This window comes from Melospiza melodia, chromosome 7 (assembly GCF_035770615.1).
Source record: "Melospiza melodia melodia isolate bMelMel2 chromosome 7, bMelMel2.pri, whole genome shotgun sequence".
NCBI lineage: Eukaryota > Metazoa > Chordata > Aves > Passeriformes > Passerellidae > Melospiza > Melospiza melodia.
This window is the reverse complement of record NC_086200.1, coordinates 26079530-26105589: the sequence shown is the minus strand read 5'-3', so window position 1 is coordinate 26105589 and position 26060 is coordinate 26079530. Positions and strand designations below refer to the sequence as shown.

General features: G+C 48.8%; 2 protein-coding genes and 1 long non-coding RNA gene across 3 annotated transcripts in view; 2 read left to right on the top strand and 1 right to left on the bottom strand.

The window, feature by feature from the left end:
- Positions 1–372: 372 nt before the first annotated feature.
- On the bottom strand, positions 373–6650 carry LOC134420607 (uncharacterized). Its single transcript, XR_010028399.1, has 3 exons — positions 6387–6650; positions 6001–6093; positions 373–5363 (listed from the first exon to the last, which is right to left on the bottom strand). It is a non-coding gene; the product is annotated as an uncharacterized LOC134420607 (long non-coding RNA).
- A 513-nt stretch (positions 6651–7163) lies between these two features.
- Positions 7164–25097, top strand: RAB11B (RAB11B, member RAS oncogene family). Its single transcript, XM_063160778.1, has 5 exons — positions 7164–7269; positions 12706–12901; positions 14721–14914; positions 16793–16873; positions 20474–25097. The coding sequence occupies exons 1-5, from the start codon at positions 7230–7232 to the stop codon at positions 20617–20619; spliced, it is 657 nt and encodes a 218-aa protein (XP_063016848.1). The 5' UTR covers positions 7164–7229; the 3' UTR covers positions 20620–25097.
- Positions 25098–25688: 591 nt separating this feature from the next.
- The window catches only part of MARCHF2 (membrane associated ring-CH-type finger 2), a 36025-nt gene continuing 35653 nt past the window's right edge, over positions 25689–26060 (top strand). The window contains exon 1 of the mRNA XM_063160777.1: positions 25689–25708. The gene's annotated coding sequence lies outside the window, so the exon portion shown is untranslated. The remainder of the gene's footprint in view (positions 25709–26060) is intronic.

Sequence of the window (26060 nt, the reverse complement as noted above, 5' to 3'; positions counted from 1 at the left end):
TGAGAACCTAGTAAAAATTGTGCGCTAGAAACAGTATTTAGGTTTGGTGATTCCTTCAAGACATTTTAATCTAAGAGTTGATTAAAAAAAAAATAATTGTGGGCTTCTGGGAAGCTTTTGTTGCAGCTCCCAGGAGAGCCGCGTCTCTGGGGCACCAACATCTGCAGAGGGAGCTGCTCCCTTGGGGTCACTGTGCACATAGAACCTCCTCAAAATGGGAGATTCGGGTAGATCTGCAACCAGAAATGTGTACTCAGCTTGTGTCAGTTTTCCTGGAAAACTTAAATTGTTTGTGAATTCAGATTTAGTTGTAACTATTTGAATGGATTGTTGGGGTGTAGACTAGAAATATCATGGAACATGTTCTCCAGGTGTGTGTCAGCTCAACCACCACTTTATTTTTGTATGTATATGAGATTCCCTGTGGACATGCACTTGCTCATAATTTGCTATTTTTGTATATTTCTAAAAGAACATTTATAAAAGCACATTTTTCTCCATGTACATTTATATTAGGTGAAGGGATGATAAACATACCATACAAGTAATATTTGAAGACTTCCCTCAGAATAAGGAGAGCTGTTGTAGCTGTTCTTGAAGATCTGGTGTGTTCTATTCATGAAGGGAGGGCATCACCTATGGCTGCGACTAGTGGCATGTGCAAAGCAGCAGAAAAGCTTCTTACACTAATATTATTTCTATTAACTTGGGAAAACTTTCATTTTCTTCCAGGACAGTGGGCAAAAAGTCCTACCTGAGCAGGAAACTGGTTCCATTCCAAATGTTTTGTATTTTCCCTTCAGTGAAAAGGAAAATATTTTTGTTACTGAAAAAAAGTTATATTTAATACGTGTGTGTGTGTGTGTGCACATGAACATAAAGAAACGGCCACTGGACTAACAACATAGGAAACGGGACCCTACCAGACTGGTCACACATTCCTCAGTTCATCTGGATCCAGTTGCAGGGGGAGCACCAGCCTGTCATAGATCGGTGGTGGCAGCAGCAGCAACATTAGAGAAAAGCCACCCCCCCACCCTGGGACATCCTGCAACAGTCCAGGTCCCACAGGAGGTGGAGATACTGTTGAAAGTATCCAACCCCAGCTCTGTCACAACAAATCCTCCTAACAGCAGATACTCTTAAAAACATGCAACACCTCGAATGCAGTGAGCCGAATGCCTCTGCCTGACAATGGAGAAGCACATCTCCAGTCTGAGCAAGGGATGAAGATTTCCATTAACTGATGTTCCCTCACATAATAACCAAGGTCTAGCTCTGGGCTCATCTTCCTACCTGCAAGGACAGTGATGGTCTGGGTAGGCCACCCATGGGGATGCCAGGGACAGGGAACAGAAGCTGAACCACTCCTAGCAAGGAGCAGCACACAGGGAGCAGCCCTGGCTCCTGCTGCACATCTGGGAAGAGGGAACTGAGTTAACAGCTATACATTTGATATTTGCTACACTTTTGGTGTTTGTCATGCAGCAGGAATGTTATGGAAAGGGCAGGGATTTTTCACATCAGCAGAGTATCCAATGGAGAAGAAATATGCAGTTTGCTAGAAGCTGTAGAATTCCCTGCAGAAACTGCTGGAGTGCCTTGTCCAGCCCACTCTGGAGGCATTACAGGGGTTGGCAGAGGCAGTGCCCCAGCTAATGCAGCTGTGAAGGCACAGCTAGGCAGCCTCTGGCATGATGGGGCACTGTGACTCTGTCTGATGGCTGTTGAGAGTGAAAGGCCCAATTTGACAGAATTTCAAACTATCTAAGAGAAAGATGGCTCAACAGAAGGAGAATAGGTCTCTTCCAGTCTTGGAAATTCTGTGATTCTGTGATTCTGTGAAAGAGATGGGAAAAGTGGGAGGCAACTCAAAATGATGATGGAATACGGTCAGCTGGAGAAAAACTGCTCTGCCAAAGAAATGTTTAGTAACTGTGGTCCGATGGTTTCAGGGTAAAGCCCATGGAGGGACAAAAAGTGCGGGCAGCTCCAGGAATTCAGGCTGCTGCAAAATAAATTACTAATAGCTGTGCAGCTTGCCCAAAGCTCAGCTCTGATGTAACAGAGCGAGCTCAGAGGTGGAAGGGTCACCATGGGCCTGCTTCCCTTTCCAGTGGTTGCACAGATCCCATGGACAGGAGTGGCTGGTGAAGGTAGGTCAGCTGCCAGGCTGGGCAGGAGCCTCTCCAACATGAAGGGCTGACATGGAAGGAGTAGTAAATGCCTGGCTACAGAAAATATAATCCATCAGCTGTACAAATCTTTAGGGAGAGAAAGGAAATTACATATACCACATCACTCACAGTCTTCAGGAGAAGCAGAGAGAATTAACAGAACATTAAAAGAAAAGATAGTGAAAAGATACATGTACACTAATCTGAAATGTCCAGAAGCCTTACATTTGGCTCTGTGGCATACTCAGAATACTCTGTGATAAGCTATAGGGCTGACAAGAACATAAATTCTCTTTGGAAGGCACTTAGCTATGCCAAGATCTTATATCCCAGCTTATTGGATGGAGATTGACCCAGTGTGTCATATATAATCAGAAAGGGTTCAAAGAACAAAGTATGCTCAGTGTTATCAGCTCAATCCCCCGAAATACAGGTACATGATTTACAGCCTGGAGATGGAATTTTAAATAAGGTATTCTCTAGAAAATCCAAATTAGTACCTAGATAGGAGGGGTCATGTGCTGTTTTACTGTGTTCCTATTTTGTTGTTAAAGTTATGGGTAAGAAAAATTGGATATACTCTTCTCACATCAAACAACCAGAAGATGATCTGTTCAATTAGTTTCACTAGCAGTGCGCAGTGATCACTGTTGAGCCCAGTTCTGTTCAGTTTATTTATTGATGATCTGAATAAGGGGACTGAGCCCACCCTGAGTAAATTCACAGATGACACCAAGATGGGTGGCAGTGTTGATCTGCTGGAGGGTAGGAAGACCTTGCAGAGGGATCTGCACAGGCTGGATTGATGGGCCAAGACCAACAGCACGAGGCTCAAAAAGACCAGTTCCCAGGTCCTGCACCACTTTGGCCACAAAAATCCCCTGCAGTGATGCAGGTTTGGGGCAGAGTGGCTGGAAGGCTCCCAGCAGAGAAGGGCCTGGGGATGCTGGTCAACAGCAGCTGAACACGAGCCCAGGAGTGTTCAGGCCAAGGAGGTCAACAGCACCTGGCCTGTACCAGCCAAGGTGTGGCCAGCAGGACCAGGGAGGAGATTCCTCTCCTGAACTTAGCACTGGTGAGGCAGCACTTTGAGTTCTGTGTGCAGTTCTGGGCCACTCAGTTCAGGAAGGACATTTTGGTGCTGAGTCCAGAGAAGAGCAACAAAGCTGATGAAGGATCTGGAGCAAGTGTCTGATAAGGAGCAGCTGAGGGGGCTCAGAGGGCTCAGCCTGGAGAAAAGGAGGCTCAGAGGGGACCTTCTTGCTCTTCACAACTTCCTGACAAGAGGGTAGAACCAGGTGGGAGTTGGGCTTTTCTACCTGGCAGCCAGCAACAGGACAAGAGGACAGTCTCAAGCTGCACTAGAAGTTTACATTGGACATTAGGAAGGACAATCACAGAAAAGGTGATTAGACACTGGAATGGGCTGTCCAGAGAGGTGTTGGAGTCACTGTTCCTGAAGGTGTTTAAGAAAAGACTGGATGTGGTGCACAGAGCTCTGGCCTAGTGGACAAAGTGGTGCTTGATCACAGGTTGGACTTGGTGGTCTCAGAAGTCTTTTTCAACCTTAATGATTCTGTGATTCTGTGATCAACAGGTTGATAAATAACTGCCTTCTGAGAATCCTTTGTGATTTTGTGAAGTATTTGTGCACAGGAGTCTATGTTGTACTTCACCCTGTTGGCCTTAATTCTGCTATGTTTTTTACTTGTTATAATATTGTATATAAGGGCAGTACTCAAATATCTTGGAAGTTTTTTTCTTTTTCCTTTCAATATATTAGCAGGGTGCTCCACTAAAACAAAGGGAGGGTTGTTGTGGGATGCTCCAGTGCCCAGCTCAGGGAGCTGCAGCATCTGCAGGTTGTGCTCAGAGTGGGGGGAATGGCCAGAGCCCCCAGCAAGGGGCTGGGACCTGGCACTGACCCTTTGCCTGACCAAGGGTTTGGGGCCCTAAGGAGCCATGTCAGGGCTCTGGGACTCTGCAGGAGTCAGGAATAGGAGCCAGGCTAAACATCAGCATCAGGATGGGCACAGCCTGGAGGGGCTTTGTCTGGGGTCTCCCCCAGGGCACCAGCTCAGCTGTTCTGTGTCCCTGCACCACAAAGGAACTGGGACTGTGCTGTGGGAACCTGGTGAGCTGGTGAGAGGAGCTGGTGTGACTGGGGGGCCCGTGGGGTGTGCGGGGACCCACACGGGGGCCGTGGGGTGTGCAGGGACCCACACGGGGGCCGTGGGGTGTGCAGGGACCCACACGGGGCCTGTGGGGTCACTGGAGCCTCTGCTGCCAAGGGGCTGTGACCCCAGCAGTGCCAGTGTGCTGACAGTGGCACCCTCAGAGCAGCATCTGAATGGTCTGACAGGGGTGACAGGGGAGTTTCCTCACCAGTTTGCTGACCCAGGTGGGACCTCAGGCCACTGCCCTGGAAGCTTTATGGCCTGTGGCAAATTTGAGGACACGTGGAAGGTTCTGCAATTGCATTACCCCATCAGTGACACATAGCTGGTTTTGGTGACATGACAGTGATTCTCCAATGCAAAACATGCTACGAGCTGGGGGCACTCCAGGATGTGAAGAATGTGGGGACTACGGGCTCATGCTTAACCCTACACAGCCCCAAGACAGCATCCCTCTTTCTTCTAACACCAAGTCATCATCTCCATTCCCTGCAGCCCACGTTAAAAGCCAGTCCCAGGGGATTTTGGAGCTGAAAGGCACTCACAATGGTACCACCATTATGTATTGCTCTTTAGAACTTATGGCAAGAACTCCCAGGCATTAGAAGAAAGGAAGAAAGTGATTTCCATCCAAACTAATAAAAAATAGCTTTAGTGGTTTTTTAGGCCTTCCTCCATAAGTGTTCAGTTCAGAACTAAAAATGTTACTTGTAATAATGAAAATAAGATGTTTTACTTCTACTGAGCAGAGCAAATCAGGGAAGTAAAGGCCCCCTCTGCAGACCAGCAAGGAGTCACCCTCCTCTCTCTCCTGTCACATAGCCACTCACTGGTTGCAGCATTGTCAGCAGTGAGAAACTCAGCATGGGACAATAGCCCTTCCCAAGAGATTCTGCATCCAACATGTTCCAGCTTTGTTCCTCCCGATGCTATTGAATGCTGATCATTGGATGCTTAGCACCCCTGGATGTGCTCTAGTCATCACCCACCAAGGCATTTCACTGGGGTCCTGCAGAAACAGGAACAGCATCAACAGGAGAAAGTAGTAACACCTTCCTGTAGATCTGGTGTTAAAACTCCCTTTGGCATCAGAAGGATTAAAAGTCTGATGCTCCATGCTGCATGTCAGCAACAAAACCCCTAAGAAAAGATTCCCTCCCCACTCCTTCAGCAATTGCTGCCCGTCACAGAGGAACAACTGACCCAAACCATTGCTAGGCTGGAGCTGCATCTTTCCTAGACTGCAGGTTCTGTGAAATTTTGGCTTTCCTTCCCTGCTGCTTCAATTGCCTGATATGCAACAGGGACACCTTGGCAGTGGGATTGGAGTGTGCTTGCAGCATGTTGGTTGTCACCCATTCTCAGAGCCTGGGTCATTGATAGCCTGGGTGTCACCCAGCCAAGCTATGAGGCTGCTGCCTCTTTGTCTGCCCCCATTAATTTATTAGCACTTATTTTTGGAAATGGGATTCCTTGGATACGATGGTCCTGCCTGTCTAAGGTGTTCACAACTGGGGGAACCTGAGAGCAGCACAGAGCCACAGAGCCTGGAGGGTCTGAATCTGTCCCCACCCTGACATGGCTCCCACTTTGAGCATCACCCAAAGCCAGCAAAAATAAGTCCAAAGCCAGAGTATTTTCCTTACCATTGTCTCAGTCTTGCTGCTGCTCTCTCTGTGATACTGCAAATGCACTAATCCTTTAGCTGATAAACACTCCTCCAGGGAAGTAGGGCAGACCTGTCGTAAGGAGCACAGCACAGAGAGAAATGTGTGATGAGCAGAGCCACTTCCCTGCACATCACAGAGGAGGGGAGGGAGTCGGCAGTTTTCCTGCCAGGGTTTGTCCAACAACAACCAAAGGTGTCAGTCCAGCGATAGGACACAAGTGTACATAGGTTGTATGGGGCACGAGGAGGGGCCACCAGGGCAGCAGGACACCCGAGAGGCTGCTCCTGCAGCCCGGACAGCGTTCCCAGCACCAGCTGCTGTAGCTCTGCCGTCGGGAAGGTGAAGGATGAAGGATGTCCCACCTGGAGCCCGCAAAGCCGAGGCGAAGGGCGTCCCGCCGTCACTGCCCGAGCGGCCACAGCCTCTGCCTTTCGTCACTGCTCCGCTCAGGAAACTGCCTAGAGCCGTGCCAGGAAAAAGAAGGGGAAATGTTTTCCTCGAGCAATTGTGTCCCCGTGAGGGCATGTATGCGCCAGAACAGCCTTACAGCTGCTGTTGAGCAGGAAGGTGGGGCCGGGAGCGCTGAGCGGGGCACGGAGCAGCCCGAGGGGGAAGCGAGGGGGCTGGGGCGGGGGCTCTGGGCGGCAGCCGCGCGTCCTGGGGCGCTGCTGAAGGCGTCCCCCGCCGGGTTCACCGGCTCCGCTGCTGCGCTGACCCCCGGGCCGGGCCGGTTCTCTCCCCCGCCCAGAGCTGGCGCCATGCCCCAGCGGTCGGGGGTCACTCTCAAACAGGGCGAAACCTCTCTCCCAGCGATCCCGCTCAAACCGGGAGGGTCCCCAGGGCCCTGAGAGCCGCCCCCCACCCGGCGCAGCCCCCGCCGCGAGCAGCCGGCCCCCGCTCCGCGCCCCGGAGCCCCGCCCCGGCCCTCACACAAACCCCGCCCCCTACCCGGCCCCGCCCCGTCTCTCAGGGTCCCAGCTCAGGCACCCAAGCACCGCCCCTCCCCAGCTGCCTCTCTTCGATTGGACATCGTTCCCCGCCAGTCAGCGGAATTCCCGTCATTCATTGGCTGTCGTTGACGGATCTGGCGCAGCGCCCGCCTCCTGCGGTTTCTGGCGGGCGCTGATTGGGTGGTGCGGGAGCGCCCCTCCCCGGCTGGGCCGCGGTCGGTGCCGGGCAGGCAGAGGGTCGGCGCCGCCATCGCCATGGGCACCCGCGACGACGAGTACGACTATCTGTTCAAAGGTACGTGCTCAGCAGGGCCGCGGCCGCCGCACCGCGCCGGTCTCGGCCGGGACCAGCGGGCCGCGCGGGCCCGGGACGTCCGCCGCGGCCTTGGTGCGCGGGACGGCCTTGTGGGCCCCCGGCCTGGTCTGAGCCGGGGGAGCGGCGGCAGAGCCGCAAGGGCCTGCCCGCTCCGCCCCGGCCCGGCCCGGCCCGGCCCGCGTGGGCTGTGCGCCAGCAGCTGGGCGGCTGCGATCCCCGGAGGCGACCCGAGCCGCGGCGGGGAGCGGGCGGGCCGCGGGCCGGGGCTGTGCCCAGCCGTGCCTGTGGCTGTGTGGAGATCGCCTGGTGTCGAGTCGGAGCTGCAAAACCGCCAGCTTCGGTGGAGGCTCCTTCGCAGGTCCCCGCTGAGCGCCAGTACCGGGAGCCTGGGAGCGGAGCGGCGTTAACTGGCTGTGCTGATGGGTGTTTGCCGCCTGCCCTGGCCCTTCCTTGGCATGTCGGGCTGGCCAGGGCTCTTGTGAGGGGCTCGGTGCTGCTCCTCCTGCGCTGGCTCCGGGGACAGCCGGGGGATGCCATCCCGTGGGATGGCTGCGGGCTCTCTGTCCCGTGGGTGTTTCCCCAGGCCGGCCTGTCCAGGGGCTCAAGCTGCCCAATTTCCCGGAGCAGCCCACAGCTCTGCCTGTGAGGCCCGAGGAGCAGTGCAGGTGGGTGTAGCACCCTCGGTTTGGTTTCCTCGCCTGTTTTGCACTGGATCTACTGTTGGTAGAGTGGCTGAAAGCTGATTTCCATCCCCAGAGTTCGCTCTTGGGAGGGGCAGAGCCAGCGGTGCTGTGGCGGTCTGTGAGGGCTCTGGGGGTCTCCTGCTGCTGTGACAATTTCCCAGGCGTTCGATGTCTTTGTACCTGGACGCTCACAAGGGCAGCAGTGATTCTGAACTTGTGGAGCAAAGAAAAGAACAGTTACTCATCTGTGGGAAATATTTTATAAATATATTTGCCCATTGCTTTATTTGTTTTACAGGGGGTTGAATCTTGAAGACAATGGGGGAAAAAGCCCTTATTTCTTCTCCGCCTATAAAGCAGACAACCAGACTGTAAAAATATACTAAACTGTCTGAGTCTGAAGTAGTTTCCTTCTGAAGTCTGTTTCCCAGGTGGTTTAATAGCCAGGAACTTGAAAGCCTAAAAATTGTACTTATTTTTTTCTTTCTCTGAATAGTCAATTAGCTAGGGAGAATGCATTCATCTTGAAAATACTTGCTTTGAAATGCGTTTTTAATGTTATTTGGAATGAGACTGAACCTAAAGCCATTTGGTCAGGATCTGTGCTGTGGTGATGCTGGCAAACTTTGTAGCACACGATAAAAAACTGGTGAGAGAATTGTCCTTTTCTGTGCATCTTTTGGGAGGGGTTGTTGTGTGGATTTCTAAAAAAAAAAAAAAAAAAAAAAAAGTAGATAGAGAAGGATTTCTTTGTGGGTTTGATTATTTATCTTTTCCTTCTTCTGAGGCTTTTTGGGACTAGACAAAAAATAATATAAATAGGACCAAGTGGGATGAGTGCTCTGCTGTGGGACCAACTCTCCTACTTTTCTTTTTGCCTCCTTCAGTAGTAGAATTAAACCTCAAGGACAGTTGCTATAATGATGTCCAGGACTTTGTTTGGTTTGTGGTTTAGCCCCTTCTTAGCTACACAGATGACTTTTGAACTATGTTCTGCCAGTCTGTGTAGTAGTTGGAGGTAGAAATAATGATGTAGGAGGATCTTAAGTCTGGGAAGGTTTATTTTTATTAAATTTAAAGCTTGACTGTTTCCCCTGCCACCTATTTCCAAAGGACAGCATGTGGCAGGCAATGACTAACTTAAGGTTTGGGAGCAGTCTGGGATTGTGAGTGATTACAGTCAGATCTGCTCTGCTGACCTACTGCTTCTTTGTTCCCAATTTCCCTTTTTTTCTGTGTGCATCCCAACAGAACTGCTTATTTTATTGATCACAACAGAATATTCCTCTTTACCAAAGTGCCTAAAGCATCCTTTGGGGGAAGGAGCCAAGGTTTGTATGCAGGGCTGTGTGGGGTGTGAGGCTGCGAAGAGCTTGTGCCTGTGCTCAGGGATGTGACCCACGTGGAGCCAGCAGTTCTGGCCTCTATTCCCAGTCAGGTTTGTAGCAGGAATGGTGAAAAAGCAGGGACTTCTCAGGATGTGTTTTGAATGCGTTGATTTGGAATTGAATTCGTGACCTTTGAAGAGCCGTTAAAAGTGTGGGAAGCCTTGTGCCTATTAAATGTGAGCTGCACATTAATTTTGCTCCCAAGATTAGCTACTATCGGTGTTTATTTTAAAAATTAAATCTGAGGTTGTGCAGATGTGTGCTGGCTCATGGAAAAGGCAGGAAAAATCAGCCATAGGGCAAAAGAGTGTTCTTTTACTTTTGTGGGAGTTTAGACTGCTCTGATTAGTCTCTGTGTAGCTAAGGCTGTGGTTTTTAAAAACAAATGTGTATCCTATTAGTCACCAATATCTGGCAACCTTATGTACTTCAGATTTGTCACAAACTCTCATTAGATGGTGTCTGCTAGAGGGAGTCTTAATCTTCTTATATACTCAAAAATATATATTCTTTTTCCCAGATGAATAAATGAGTGTTTTTAGAATTCTGTCAGAAATTGATCTGTTTATTTCCCCTTTCTTACCAGTGATGTATGGCACTGGAATTTCCATTCTGACTTTGGCTTGTTGTGTACAAGGATGTCAGCGTCCAGGGCAGGTGTGTGGGGTGGGATTGTGCTGTAGCTCTGGGTGTTGCAGACACAGGAGGCACAGTGAGGTGGTGACTGAGTTGGTGATGTGGTGGTGATGCATAACCCACAGAGTGGCAGGGGGTGCTGGAGGAGAGGGAAAATCGGGAATAATGAAGGAGCAGGATTCAGGATATAAACAGGGCACTGTGCAAGGCTTGTCTGTGTGCTCTGGGCCATCTGAAGGTGGCTGGTGCTGGTTTTTGGTTCATGTCACTGCCAGGATCTTTTCATCACCAGTGGGGCCCTTAGGGGCATTTGGAGAGTGAGTTCCTCGGTTCTGGTGAGATGTGTTTAGAGAGTATTCAGACTCTTAAGCTCTCATTTGGAACTCTTTCCTTCTCTGTCATGACTTCTGAATTTGAACAGGCAATACTGTGTGGTGGTCTGTTACCAAATTTAGAAACTTTCCCAAGATCTAATCACTTAGTCCAGAATGTTGAAGGTATCTTCTTGCTCAGCTCCTGTAGAAAATAAGTTTGTAGCTTCTCTCTGTATGTGGGGCACCCAGTCTTGGCATCTTTCTCCTGAAAGTGCAAATGCCCTTTTAGTGCTCAAGATTGGGTATTAATAAGAAGCACATGGAAACTCTAGGAATGCTCTTTATTGAATTGGGATCTGGTTGCCTTCCTGTGACTTCTGAAAAATGCTCTCCTAGAAGCTCTGCTGGAGTGTGGGGCAGCACGGTGAAGGGAGCCTGTGAATAACCAGCCAAAGGAGCACAGGACCCCTGGAATTTTCTTCCAGTGACAGATGGAGTTAATGACCTGGGAGCCATTTGCATGGTTTATGCCCCAAATTGATACTTTTAAAATGCCAGAGCCTGAGAGATGGCTAGAATGTGGCAAGGCTGTGCTTTCTCCAGCTGCAAACTCATGGGAAGATAGCTCCTTCAGAAACAGCTGGAAGCCTCGGGGGTCTTCCAATCTGGTCTAGCTTGTGTGGTGGATATTGTTACTTTTGGTTCTGGCCAGGGCTTTGCTGTAGGATGGAGCCTACTCCAGCCCCAGCTCCCTGTGCAGGATGGGCGACCTCTGCCTGTTCTTGGACAATCCCATGGAATTAGTGATGGAAAACTGTCTGGAAAATAAAGATGACAAAATCCTAGAGTTAGAACTTGGAATAAAATCTTGTTTTCATCTATCTGTTCTCATACCCTAGAAAGTGGTTTAGGCTGTTTGCCAGGGCAGGCAGAGCCCTGTGAGGAGCTGGTTGAGTTCTCCTGGGTGGGAGCTGTGGTGCCTTGCGGGCTGCCCGTTCCTGCTGTGCTGTGTTCTGCCTGCTCAGCTGTGCCAGCACGATTGTCTGGCTGTGCTCTCAGGCAGAGGAGCTGCACAGGGGCTCTGCAGCCTTTCAACAATGGCCCTGTGCAGCAGAGCCAGGCTCCAGCACCAGCCGGGGAATGTGCTCAGGGCTGGGATGGCAGCGAGCTGGAGCAGGGCTCCATCCTCAAACAATGGCCTGAGCAGAGAAAAGCTGAGGCACCACTGAAAGACAAGGATGATCCTTGGCCCTGGGAAAACACTGGTGAGCTCATTCTGGGAGTGTGCAATGAGAAGGTTCTTCTGTAGTTGCTGGGGGGAAACTGGGACCGTTTTTTGTCCATGTCTGCTTTTCTGTAGGAAAAGCAGAGCAAGTGAATGAGGAAGATCAGCAAATGTGTGCTTAGAGCTGGAGTAGGAAATATTCCCTAGGTTAAAGAAGCTCACAGAGGCTGGCTGCCTTTCTTCCTTTTTTGCTTGAGCCAGGACACTTGAATTCCAAAGGGTATGTGATAAGAGTGTTTGTGAGAGGAAGGGAGCTTGGCTCAGCTGTTTCAGCTGTGTTTCTCTCTGTTGTTTCTTGCTCTCATCTATAAGCAAAAAAGTAGAGGGAATCTCCTGCCTCAAGATGTGCCTCTGTTTTCACAATTCCTTTCAGGAAAGCTGGGTTTTGTGTGCTGAAGATCTCTCTGCACTTACATTTTCTGTTATCATGGCAACACCATGTGTGGGGGCAGAGGTTTCTAGCTCATCTCTTACTTCTCATGCAGTCTACTACAACTTGTTTTGTTGGATGAAGTTCTGCTTTGCTTTGTATCTTTTTTGTAGTACCAAATATCTCCCGTTTTCCCCTTTTTGTGGTGAACAGATTTATTAATTAAATTATTAAATTAGAACACCCTATATGACTCCAACAGGGACTGCAACTGATTGTTTACTTACCATGTTTTTTATTTTTTTAAATAAAAATAGAGTTCACTTACACTGTATAAAGGCTTTTCTTGGGCAGACAAGTGGCCTGTTGCCATATTCTTGCCTGTAGTGTTTCTTAAAATGTGGGTTGCAGCCTTCCTGTGCCAAAGGTTGAGTGTGTGAGGGGCATGTCTTACCTCTGCCTGCTGCAGTGGTTGGGGCTTCCAAAGCACTGTTTGACTTTGAGAGTCACTGTAGCAATTTCTCATTTTCACCTCTGAGGACCAGCACAAAACAGCTTGGGGCTCTCCTGGGCTTGGAGAAGCAAGGTGTGCATAGTAAAGACTGTGGTGTTGTCTGTGTTGTCTCTCCTGTGTTATCTGAGTGCATTTCTGGTGGGTGCTGCCTGCCAGGCCAAGCTGCAGCCTGGAGTTGGTGCTGGTGTGAGAAATTAATTGTGAAAATAATGTCTTTGCTTTCAGTTGTGTTGATTGGAGACTCTGGAGTTGGGAAAAGTAACCTTCTGTCACGTTTCACACGCAATGAGTTCAATCTGGAAAGCAAGAGCACCATTGGGGTGGAATTTGCCACCAGGAGCATCCAGGTGGATGGGAAGACGATAAAAGCGCAGATCTGGGACACTGCGGGCCAGGAGCGATACCGAGCCATCACCTCAGCGTGAGTACCCTCCCTGTGCTCCACACGAGCAGAGATGCTGCAGGTAAATGTCTGGGTAGAGAGTGAAACACACTTGGCACACCTGACAACGTCATTGTGACAGACTTAAGTGTGGATCCAAGTCATAAGGTAGCAAATACTTTTGTGTTCCCTTGATTAATATAATGAAAGTACGTTTTAGATTCTCATGTTACGGTTACGGATGACAATAACAAATGACAGCTTAAATCAAAACTGTGGGAAATTCTGTTGGAGTTTTGGGATTTAGTTTTTTGTCTGTGCTGAATGTGCTGCATTCATTATGTGGAGTGAGTGTCATTTCAGATGGAAGCTGGGTACTGTTGGTATCAAGTTTTGGTCTAGGTATGGTGGCTTACTGTAACACCCATGGCTTCTGGTCTCAACTGCCTCCTTAGTCTTGAGATTGAGGGTATTTTTAGGAAAACCTGCAGCCACAAAGTCCTTTGAAATCTCAATGACTTAGAATTAATCACAGCCCTGAAAATTAGATACATGAGTGCAGACACTGAATAGCCAGGAAGTAGGAAGGGAGCAATGATAGTGCAGGCTGTGCAACATTGGGCACAATCCCTGGAGGTGAGAAGCTCTTTCACCTGTGGCACCTTGTTAATCTGCAGAGTGGTTTGAGCTGTACCTATTTCTATGCTGGCAAAAGTATCCTGCAGAGGACAAAAAGCAAATCCTTTGGTCAGACCTGGTTCTCCAGAGCATTTTTTGATCAGTGAGTTGATTTTTTATGTTACAGATGTGTATCAGTTTTTAAAGGTAAAAACATGTTTCTGAGTCATTAATGGATTGAGCCATTAAACTCAAGGTAAAAGGAATTGTCAAGATGGGAGAAAACCAGGAGACCCTGAAGCCCAAAGGGAGCAGTCTATAGGGAAAGGGATGCAGAAGCAGATGTAAGTGACAATTTCAAATTGCATATTTTCTGGATTTGTTAGTTGACTTTAAGAAATTTTTTTGTGACCCTTGCTCTTGCTGTAAAAACTTCTAGTCTAGTCTGGGTCATCAACAACAGGTTTTACTGCTGGGAGTTAGTGCAGCTGCAGTCCTGTGATCCTGCCTCTCCTTTGTGCTGGCACTAACTGCTGCTTGACACATCACTCAGCCAGTTCAGCCTGCTTGGCCAGCAGAATGCCAAACATCGGGGAAAAGAGAATGATTTCTGCTGACTTGGTGCCCTGACTCAGTTCAACAACATGTCAGACAGGTGCTGGCAGAACTGAGGAGAAATGGTAGGATTGTGTGGAAGAGAGATACGGATGTTACAGGATTGCTGATACAGATTGGCTTGTGTGGAAATGGGCCCAAACCTGCGCTGAGGAGGCAAACCCTGTTCCTGGATTAGAGGTTGATGGGTAGTGACAATATCTATCGTCCAGAGTCCCCTCTTTAATTTGTAGGAGGGACAGGAGATAGTTGAAGGATCAGGAACAAATACTGACATTTTATTAAGGGCTGTTTTCCTGGAGAAAGTTAGGTTGTAACTTCACAAAAACCTCCCAGCTGCAGCGATTCTGCAATGGTGAGTTTTCCTATACACAGCTGGAGCAGACAGGACGTTTTCAGGAGGCTCTCCAGCATTTTGGTACACACACTGGACTTTTTTAGAAATGCTATTAGAAGAAAGCCCTGCATTTGGAACTTGGTCTTAGGCTTCGAAACCACTCCAACAACAGTGTCTGCATCAGCACAGCTTTTTGTGACGGGGAGCGCGTTACGGAGGGCGGGATGGGCCGGGTGCTGGTGTGGCTGGGACAGAGCCCTGCTCAAGGGCTGTGCCTCCTGTTTCCAGGTACTACCGCGGTGCTGTTGGGGCTCTGCTCGTCTATGACATTGCCAAACACCTCACCTACGAGAACGTGGAGCGCTGGCTGAAGGAGCTGCGGGACCACGCCGACAACAACATCGTCATCATGCTGGTGGGCAACAAGAGCGACCTGCGCCACCTGCGGGCCGTGCCCACCGACGAGGCCCGGGCCTTCGCAGGTACGGCTGGGCTGCTGGGATCTCACCCTTTGTCCAGGGCTCAGCTCCCACCTCCAGCTTTAGCTTGGACCCTAAAAAAGGCATTTAAGATGTTTTGTTAGTTTTTGGTTTTTTATATTGAAATATCTTGACTTATTAACTAGCATGTGTGGTTGGTTTGGGTTTTTTTTGAGCATTCTCTTTGCCATTTTTAGTTTGCAGTTTTCTGTTGTTTTTTAAATCTAGTGGTAGTACATGTTTTTGAAACACTGTCCTTGAGCTGCTGTTGCCTTCTGAAGCAAGGCGAGGCGACTTGGTTCTGAGGAAACGGCACGGCGACTCACTGCTCAGGGTCACTCGGGCCAAGAACACACGCAGACACCAGTATGGTGGACGGTTCAAGACCTTTATTGTCTCGTCTCGTTGGGTTTTATACTGGGAAAGTTTTTTCTCTATGTCAGGGGGTCTTACCTTACTGTAATTGGTTAGTGAGGAGTTGAAAGTTACTAATGTTAGGGGGGACTACATTCTTGGGTGATCCTTTATCACTAGGCGTTAGGGGGAGAGGAATCCTGCTGCTTTCCGTGACATCGTGAGATTTTCCGAGCGCCTGACCCTATCTACTACAAGCTGCCTGATAGCTGAAGAATAAACACTTCTTCTAACGAGGCTAGAAACAGTAAGCAGCGTTTAGAAGAGAGAATATCAAAATGAAAATAAAAAAAATCACAATAGAAAATGTCCATCCTTCCTTCCTAGAGACCTGCTTCTGCTGAGTAGATATCAATGTGGACAGCTACAAATGAATGCTGAACCTTCTCTTAGATGGGGTGGTTGCTGCTCTAGAGCACTGATGCATGTAGTGGTGTCATCTAGTCTCATTTAATGCAGCAATCATCAGGTTTGAGAATTATTATTTGTTGGGAGAAGTCAAGTGAGTTATGTAAGATGCTGCCACTGCATTCCTTCTCTCTTCCTTACCTGGCAGAGCGCTGGTCACATATTCTTTTGTCCTGAAAGGCCTGGGCACATTCAGCTTTTGTGTGGCTGTCAAGCTTGGAGGTGGAATGTAAATGTACAGCTTCTAAAATACCTCTAGAAATATTACCAAGGCTTGCTTATACACACTCTCTGAAGTTTGCTGGTAAGCAAGTACCCTGAGGGTAATAAAGCCACTTTAAATTTTCAGATGGAGGAGAAGTGACATTTATGTAAAAGAAGCAAAACAAGTTGGTGGGTGCCCCAGATAGTCTCTTACTTTGGTCACTTGATTCAACTTCTTTTAACTTTTTAACCCTGGACTTCTTCCTGAGGCTGTTTTAAATTGCTAGTGATGCTCTAATTGTTGCTGTTTAAGCTCCATTACTGAAATTTACCTGTTCCTGGGCAGGTGATACAGAACCATTCTAGGTATGATATTTCAGTGTTAATCACTTTCTTTTTTTAATAATAATTTTTAAAAATTGTGTTGTAAGAGGAAAGAAGAAAATAGACTGTTTCAGGGGGTCATTGTTATTTGGAAGTGGGGTCTGATTAGGAAAGTATAGGTCTTTTGATCTTGGGATTGCAGAGGAGAATTGTGTCTCTGTAGCAGCTGATGTGCTTTTGCTGGGGCTCTTGCTCAGGGTACCTCTGGGTGTGATCTGTAGCCAGAAGAGAATGGTATTTTGTGTTGTTTGGCTGAGCAAGGGCTGCAGTGGGGAAAATGTTCTTGCACTTTGGGCAAAGGAAATGTTGCTGAACTCCAGCACCAAGGTGTTCCTTGTGCAACAAGGAAATGAGAAAAAATTACTGTGCCCTGGCTGGTTTGGCCTAAAGTAAAAGTTAAAAAACCTCAAAGTAAATGTGAAATAAAGTGTCATTAATTTGTTTAACTGAACCACTTCTTGTTTATTACAGAAAAAAATAACTTATCTTTTATTGAAACATCTGCTCTGGACTCCACAAATGTAGAAGAAGCCTTCAAGAACATCCTTACAGGTATGGTTTGTTATGGATTCAGAGGAGCAGCTGAGGTGGTGGATCTTTTTCATGGGCATAGTCTGTAGTTTTCTGGAATGTTTTGGAAATGAGTGGTGGGAACAATGGTTGCTTTGCAAGCTTTCTGATCTCACCTTTGTGTTCTGCCTCCCACCCCATACACCCCCTTCTGTCCCAGGTGAGGGTTTCTGTCTCCTGGAGGTTTCTATCTCCTGATGTTCCATAAGTTCAAGCTATTGCAATTGCACTGTTGTAAAGGGACTGCTAACTGTACTTCTGTGCCTGCACAAAATCTCAGCAGTGAAGCCCCAGCCATGCTGGAAGTTAAGTGTTGCAGTATCTTCTCTTGCACCAAAGCAGGCTGGTAGCATTTTCAGACTACTGAACTCTTAGTCTCAGCTGATAGCAAAGGTGGTGACTGCACTGCACCAACAGCATCTTCTGCAGAGAAGGACCTGGGGTTTCTGGAGGATGTCAGGTTGACAGTGAGCCACGGGCAGGGACACCTCCCACTGTCCCAGGGTGCTCCCAGCCCTGCCCAGCCTGGCCTTGGGCACTGCCAGGGATCCAGGGGCAGCCACAGCTGCTCTGGGCACCCTGTGCCAGGGCCTGCCCACCCTCACAGCAAAGTGTTTCTTCCCACTATCCCATCTAGCCCTGCCCTGTGGCAGTGGGAAGCCATTCCCCCTTGTTCTGTACCTCCAGGCCCTTGTCCAGAGTCCCTCTCCAGCTCCCTTGGGGGACTGTAGTTGTTGGTAGTCTGCATTAAGATCTTCCCAGAGCCTTTTCTTCTCCAGACTGAGCAACCCCAGCTCTGACTCCAAGGTGCCCAAGATGAGGCAGACAGGAAATAAAGGGTACCCAAGCTGCTCCCTTAGGTAAAAGCCTGACAGATGAGGAATGGGCTGTATTTGGTGCCCAGCAGATCTGTGTTATTCAAGAGCCACTAGTGAAGCATCTGGAGTGTGAGGCAGAGCCAACTGCCCACAGCTGGAGCTGGGCTGGTCTTGCACCGTGTAGCAGATTTGTGGCTGATCTGGGACACTTGGCTGGATTTGAAGCAACTTCCCTGGCACTTTGAGAGAGTATTTTTTATTTTAGTGTTCTGAGTGTAGTTCAACAGTCACCATCCATCCTGTCTTCCCTTGCAGTGTTGTCCTGAGACTGACCCAGGTTAGAGATGCTGGCCTCAGGCCACTCTAGGAGAGCCACAGTGCTGTAACACCTCAAGCTGAGGTCAGGCCCAGGCAAACTGAACTCAAACCCCTCTCTCACAGCACCTGGGCTCCCAAAAGTGTTGAGATTGTCTGCTCAGGTAGCATAGGCACATGGATAATAAGACTGAGAAGTCCTGAAAAGATTATTCCTAAAGTGATTGCACCTGGGGGAGAATCATTCTTCTAAGAGAGAAGGAACCTAGGAAAATGTGCTGTGTAGAGTAGTGAGTTGGGAACCACCACAGGGGGCTTGGTGGAGGGAAGAGAATGGGAACAGCAGGACAGGAGTTTCCTTACTGGACACTTGTTTGAGGAATCACTAACAACTGGAAGAAAAAAAACCCCACAAAACACCCCAAAGAGATGCTACCCCAAAGCAAAGGGGGCTTGGCAACCACTCTAAACAGCTGAAATTCAAATACAGTACTGAGCAGGAAAGAAAAAGGTGTGATAGCCTCTGAACAGCCCTCCTTCCTTTAGCAAAGATCTGTTGGTAGCCAGTGATAAGACTGGCTTTGAGTTAAAGCTTTTCATTTTAAACAACATAAATATATGTTGTGCAGATTCTTAAAAAAAAAACCAAAAAGCCACCAAAAATCCCCATTAAAAAACCCTGCACAGTCCTCTGTGATTTTTAATCCTTACTAAAGGCTTTGGGTGTTGCTGTTTTGGAGTTGTGGCTCTATGAATGTGACCATAATATTTACCACAGACTTCCAGGGAAGTACTTGCCCTTTTCCTGTTTCACAATGGAGGGAAGTTGGAACAAGGGCTTATAGTCAGTGAAATAATTTAACTTAAAAACCTTTCCACTTACTAGACTTCTGCTAAGTATGCAGTTGAAACAGTTTGGTTGTGAAAGCTTTTAAGTTGGCAGTCTGTCTTCAGTGGTTACAGCTTTGTGGATCTGTATGCTTTCAAGCATTAAGTTAGTTTGAGTCAAATAAATTCATTTGGAGAAGTCTGGGGCTTTATGGACCCATGCAGCTTTTACTGTCATAGGTAGGAAAACTGATGTGTTGCAAAGGAGCATTGCTGTTACTTGGTAGGAACACTGATGTGTTTTAGGGAGGAGCATTGCTGTTACTTGGTAGGAACATTGATGTGTTTTAGGGAGGAGCATTGCTGTTACTTGGTAGGAACACTGATGTGTTTTAGGGAGGAGCATTGCTGTTACTTAGTAGGAACACTGATGTGTTCCAGAGAGGAGCATTGCTGTTACTTAGTAGGAAAGCTGATGTGTTTTAGGGAGGAGCATTGCTGTTCCTTGGTAGGAACACTGATGTGTTTTAGGGAGGAGCATTGCTGTTCCTTGGTAGGAGCACTGATGTGTTTAGGGAGGAGCATTGCTGTTACCTGGTGGCAGCAGTTGCCGGGAGTGGAGGTGGACATTGGGTAACCTGTTGCTGCAGTGGAGGTTTCCCAGCACCCTGGTGATTGGTGTTTCTAGAGTATGCTGCTTGCTTTTTTTCAGTCACAAAGATGATGATTCCCTGTTTTAGAATGAGCATTCTTGCTCCTTTCCCATTTGAAAACCTATTGGAATATGATCCCAATATTACCAGGTAGAATGTGCCCGGGCTCGTCTGACCCTTGCTGCTGGGCCAAAGGTGGCAGCTGTGGTGTTTCACCTCAGAGACACTTTTGGCTGGCTGGAGGTTGCAGCTGGGCACTGAAACAAACCCAGGCTTGTAGAAACTCAGTTTACCTCAGGTGGAAGGGCTTCAGGCTAAGGTGAAGAGGAAAAGGAGACGGATTCTGCAGAGGGTTTAATCCAGAGTTTTATTCCATGGTCACAGACGTCTGAATCTTGGTAACAGCTCCAACAGAATGGCAAGCACATGGTTCTGGCTCAATTGAAGCCCAGGGACAGGGGGAGGGAAAGGTGAGCACCAAGCAGGTGGGAGGAGGAGGGTCTCAGGGGACAGGGGACACACAGACAGGCCAATGACCCCAGGCCTGAAGGGCATCCTTTGAACTTGACCAACCACAAGAGGCCTTGCTGGAATGTTAAGACTGATTGACAGAACTCACTCAGCAAGGGGGCGAGGGGGAAGGGAGAGAGGTATTGCCACACCTGGGAAGGGACTGGGAAGTAAAACAGGAAGTTGCAACACACTGCAACAAAAACCCTTTTAATAACCCCCATTTTCATGGAATCATTGAAAAAGAACAGGATAGGAAGTGCTATTGTGGAAGGCAATGAGGACTCTTGTCTTACTAACTTTTCCAGACAGAGCTGTTGTAGTCATTCCAGAGCTGGAATGCCACCCAGATGTTGCACACCACATCTGATTAGCCTAGATTCCCTTTCAGAGCCCTCAAGTTAAAATCTCCTTCTCCTTGGGTTCTGGCATGTTCTCACCGTGTGCTGTCCTTGCAGAGATCTACCGCATCGTGTCGCAGAAGCAAATCGCCGACCGGTCTGCGCACGATGAGTCTCCAGGCAACAACGTCGTGGATATCAGCGTCCCGCCAACCACTGACGGACAGAAATCCAACAAACTCCAGTGCTGTCAGAACCTGTGACCTTCTCTAGATGACTCTTGTGCCCTCCACTTTGTCTGTGCTTCATTTAGAAACTTGTGTGCACTTCCTATCTCCTGTGATTCAGTGACTCCCTCCTCCCTCCTTTATTCCATTCCCAAGTCTCCCCTCTCATATTAGAGCTTTAATTGTAGGGCTAACATCCTCCTGCCTCTGAAACCCCTTCCATGTGGTGACTTCTGGGCTTGAAATGTAGTCACTGATCTGATAGACATGTTTGTGTTGGAAAATCTGCTGCTGGATATTATCCCATGAAACACTCTTATCAAATAGGCTTGTTTTGGTTTTGCTAGGATTTTTTCAGTTTGGTTTTGTTGTTGTTGTTATTTTCTGGGAGGGGAACAATGGGACTTGACTCTACCAGTTGAAGAAATAACTATATTTAGGTGACAAGGTTTTTTCCTCCCATAGTCAGATATCTCTTTTTCTTGTGTTTCTGTAAACATGGGGGAGAAATTAAACTAGCTATCCTGCCAAATGCTCTGTTTTCTGTCCTGATGAAGTCTCACAGTGAGGATTTTAGTGGCTGCACACACATAAGAAAGCTGTTGAAAATAACATTACTTATTCTGTAATTACCCCTAATACAGTTAGTCTGGCTGTGTAGTTTACTGTTTCCTGCTTGGGAAATCTTTCTCTCTTCTTGTTTATTTGGGAACAATGAAATATGTCTGCATTGCTTTCTCTGCCACCATGAATGCCTGTGCAGGCTTTATGAAGTGGCGTAATATTTATTCATGGCTTATGTTAATCAGTTAACATTATTGTACAGTAAGTGCCAGCACATTGATTTCAGAAACCTTTTGCAGCCTGTACAAGTAGGCTTCTTTTTGTACTGTAGGTCAGTGTCTGAAAGCAGGATCTGTGCTAGTTCCAGGGGTTTTTTTTTTGCATGCTGCTTTTTCTCTAGATCTCTCCTGCCCCTGTCTGAGTGAGTGAGGCAATATTTTCATGTCACATATATACCTGCACTTGTAAGGGTTTTGGTTGTTGTAGAGAAACACAATACTTTATACATTTTGTAAAACTTCTGCAGATCCATAGTATCTGGAACTTTCTCTTCATGATCTTTCACTATTGACCTCTACTAAAATGCATAATATTAGGATTTCACATAATAACTACTAATCTGTTGTTTTCTTCTTACCGTTTTACTGAACTGCAGACTGTAACTCTTAAATGATTGTACTTCACTGATGTAACAGATTTGTCATCGGCAGGGCTAACTACTATAATTCTTCATTGTGCTGAATGGGAAGAATGTTACCACAACTTTGTGTAGTCAGTCTCTTGCTTGCTTGTGCAAATCTCTGATGGCTTTTCATCACTCACTAGCTCTTGCACACTTGTATCCCCTCTGGTATCCACTGAATGTTCTGATGGTAAATACTGGGTGAAATGATCTAAAGGAAGAGCTGGAAAGCACCTGCTGCTCCCTGAAGGCTTGTGGCACCATTTGCAGTGAGTTTTTGCTCTGTATTCTGAGCCTGTATCTCACTGGATGAATCCCAGCTGCATATTAGTGAGTTGATTTTTCTTTACTGATACAAAGCAAATATGAAACTGTGAATTGTGCTTGAAGAGGAAATCTGACATTCCAGTCTCAACTGTTCTGTCTGGTTACGTAATAAAATTAAGGGCAGTTAACTCTGATGGCTTTTCTTTTATAAGATTTCCAGACCAATGCCTTTAATTTTGTACTGTATGCACTGAGAGGGCTCCAGCTCACAGCACAGGATGCACGTGGTGCTGGCACTTTTACTCTTCAGCTTTGTTTAGAGGTTCCCTTCAAGGTTCAAGGGTGCATGCTTGCAGCCTGATCCCATTGAATGAGGGTATGAATTCCTTGGTAGGCATCACAGGACTCTGTCCTAAGGGAGTTCCAGTTCAGGAAGCACTTTCAACACTTGGTATTTGCTTCACTAGCATTCTGTTGAGAGAAGGTGGGAACTGGGATATCTCCTTTTTGGTGGTCCAAGACCAGACCATGAAGTGCAGTCAGTGTTCAGACAGCTGGCAATGAGAGAATGGAAAATTGTGAAATACTGAAAATATTTCATTTGAGAACAAGTGGACACTGGTGGAGCTGGGCTCCTTAATTTTTGAACAAACTTTATATAAAGAAATTAGCTGGACAGCATGAGGAGAAATTGTACTGTTAAGAAGACTTATTAGTTCAGTGTGATGTATTAACATGCTTACTCTGCAAGTCCTGCTCTTAACATGAAGTTTCTAGAATCAGTCTGGCCTGGTGAGAGAAGCCAAGAAAGTTTAGTCACTTGCTTGTCTCTTCAAAGATTTTCTTTAGTCTTTGACTTTGTGGAAGGCTTTAAACTTTGCTGCAGAGTCCCAGTGAAAGGTCAGTGTCTAGGGCTTAAGTGCAGTTAAATTTTATGGGTATTGAAGAGCTCTTGAACAACTCCATTGTCCAAAGCCCCTGAGCACTGGTGGACCTTGGACCATTCTGTTGTGTTGTGTGGCAGGGAGGGCACACAGGGCAGTGGGTGTGTGCACACGGGCACCCATGCAGCTCCTGAGAGCCCTGGGAATGGGCTGGGGGCTTTCATCTGCTGTGCTCCCTCCCTGTGGGACAAGGCTCTTCTCCAGGCTGCTGTGCTGCTCTCCAGGCAGAGCCACAGCCCTTCTGTGGCTTTGAGGTGCTCCTGCCCAGACTGAGCACAGGGCTGTTTGTGGTAATAGGAAAAGGACATTGGATCAGTTGTGCCAGGTTAGGCCATGTTCCTGTGCACAGACTGGGGACAAGGCTTGTGATCTGGGGTTCCTGGTGTCCTGATGAAGGATTGTGTGCTCCTTAGAAACTGCATCCACACAACCCAGCCCACTACTGTGCTGGAATTACTGAGGGGAAGACTTGGAGGGATCCTGAGGAAGCTGGAAATGCTGGAAGAGCTGTCTGACATTCAGAGAAGCTCTGCAGTAGCCCAGACTCCTTATGCATGCTTTCCTGATGTGGAAATTACAGACTACATGTAACCTCAACTTGACTGCTTCATCCCACAGCTTTGCTGGCTGTGTGTCTCTCAGTATTACTGTCAGGAAAAAAAAAAGGTTACAGCTCTCTTCCATCTGCCCCAAGGGATTTGAGAACTAAGTTTGGCTTTTGTAAAATTCCTGATAACAGGAAAGCTGCCTGTGAAAAGAAGGAATGTGTGCTTTGCTTGCTTTACTTGAATGTTGAGGCTGACTTTCCTTTAATATTGAAAACACTACAAAGCCCTGAGTACTGCCGCCTGTGTCATAACACAACCATCCTACTGCTGTCTAGAACAGCTCCTTTAATGCAGAATTAGGCAGGAGTCTGTCGTGCTGCCTCTCCTCTTATGATGGGGAGGGTGAAGGCCAAAATGCATACATAGGAGTGACTTGGTCCTGAGCACACAAACAGTGAATTGGTAAAATGAATTCCTTGGGCAGATCAGATCAATGCAGCCTCTTTTCCTGCAAAGTCATTGCTTCCAGACAGGGGAGTTAGTCTGGGATCTTCACTGGAGCCTGCACAGAACAAGGAGGTTTGGTTCCTAGGAAAGTTTTAGAGCTCCATATTTGTATAAATATAAAAATCCAGTTGATGAGTTATGGCTTGCTCCTTAGTTACAAAGATTTCAGTGTGTGCTGTGGAGGTCAGCTCTGTGGGGCCAGGGATGCCCCGTTTGGGTGCTGTCCTGTGACTCCCTGCTGGCCTCTTGTGTGAGCACAGAGCTCTTGGCTGGCCGTGGAATGGCTCGGGCTGAGCCTTTATTTGAACCAGTTACTTAACACAAGCTGTTGGAGAATTGTACAGGAGGTATTTTTGCTCCTGGTGCTTTGATCCCTGCGTGCTGTACTGCTCCACAAGGTGGGATGGGATCTGTTTGTGGTTGAGTGTTGCCAAGGCTTGGTGCTCATTTCCCTTCCAAGCAGAAGGAAGAACTTGCTTAGAGGTTCTGGACTCCGTAGAAGAAAAGAAGATCCCAGTGAAGTGGCTCAGTCACCTAGGGAAGATTTTTTCTTCCATAAAAGACTAAAACAGTGTTAAAGGTAGGGGCTTGAATTTCAGCTAAGGAAAATCAGACAATTGGAGGTTAAGACGAACTGTCCTTCAAGTAAAGCACAGTAAGTGGGGGCTGAAGGGTAGATTCTCTTTACTTGCAGACTCTTAAATGAAGTTGGTGATTTGTGGAATGTTTCCATGGAATGAGTATCTCCAGTGCTGCACTGTTTCAATAAATAACAGCAATTCCTATTTTACACTGATCAGATAATGCATGGTAGTGTTGACTATCAGGCTTTGTAGGCTATAAATAGTAGTGGGCCTTTATGCAACCCAGAAGAGAGGTTCCTTTCATTTACTTTTATTCCTGGTTCCTGTGTTAAGTGCAATTCACTTTGTAAATAAACACACCACTCGATTTTTGTGCATGGTTATGATGTATTGTGGATATAAAGATTGCCAAATCATACCGTCTGTGTAAAGTTCTGTTCCAGACACAACTGCAGAATAAGCTGGGGGGGCTCCCGAGCCAGAGCGCGGGATGGGGCGGGGATGCCCCTGCCAGCGCCCCGGGAGCGGCGGGACGGGGTTCGCGCTGTCCCCGGGGCTTTGCACTGCCGCAGGGCGCCGCGCTGGGCGGTGTCCCGGTGTCCCTCTGTCCCCGTGTCCCGGTGTCCCCGTGTCCCCCTGTCCCGGTGTCCCGCTGTCCCGCCGTCCCTCTGCCCCTCTGTGGGGCGGCGCTGGCCGAGCCCTCTCGGTGCTGGGGGCGGGGGCAGGGCGGGGGCGGGCCCTGCGCTGGGGGCGGAGCAAGAGGGGAAGGGCGGGGCCCGGTGTCGGGGCGGGGCGGAGGAAGGGCGGGGCGTGGCTGCGGGGCTGCCATTGGCCGCCGGCTGTTGCCAGCGGGGTCGCGTTGCTACGCCGGCGGGTTACCCGCAGTCCATTGGACGTTCGGGAGCTACGTCAGAGCGGTACTGGCGGGGATTGGCGGGCGAGCGCTGGGGGGCGGGGCCCGGCGGCCGCCGCAGCCGGCGCTGGGGCGGCGCGCGCCGCGCTGAGGGGCCGCGGGCGCCGGGAGCGCAGGTACCGGACGGGGGGGGCGGCCGGGCCGGCCCCGCGCCCCGCGCCGCGCCCACCGGCCCGGGCAGCGCTCCGGCGCGGGGCTGCGGCCGCGGCAGCGGCGTCCCGGCCGGGCCGAGGCGGGCGGGCCCGGGAGCCCTGACAGCCCTCCCGGTGTCCCCGCCGAGGGGTGGCCCCGGTGTGCGGCGCCGCTCGTGCTGGGGAGCCGGAGCCGCGCTGCAGGTCTCGGGGCCTCGCCCCCGGAGCGGCTGCCGCCGGCCCCGCTGCCCGCACGGGCCCCGTGCGAGACGCTGCCGCCGGTACGGACTGCGCCGTGTTCGCTGTGCGGGGCCCCGCGCCTGAGCCGCGGCTCTGC

Excerpts from the sequence above, each read along its gene's own strand:
- RAB11B (XM_063160778.1), top strand. The coding sequence starts at position 7,230 with ATGGGCACCCGCGACGACGAGTACGACTATCTGTTCAAAG. Across the intron at positions 7,270-12,705 it reads GTACGACTATCTGTTCAAAG|TTGTGTTGATTGGAGACTCT; the intron begins GTACGTGCTCAG and ends CTTTGCTTTCAG. Across the intron at positions 12,902-14,720 it reads TACCGAGCCATCACCTCAGC|GTACTACCGCGGTGCTGTTG; the intron begins GTGAGTACCCTC and ends TCCTGTTTCCAG.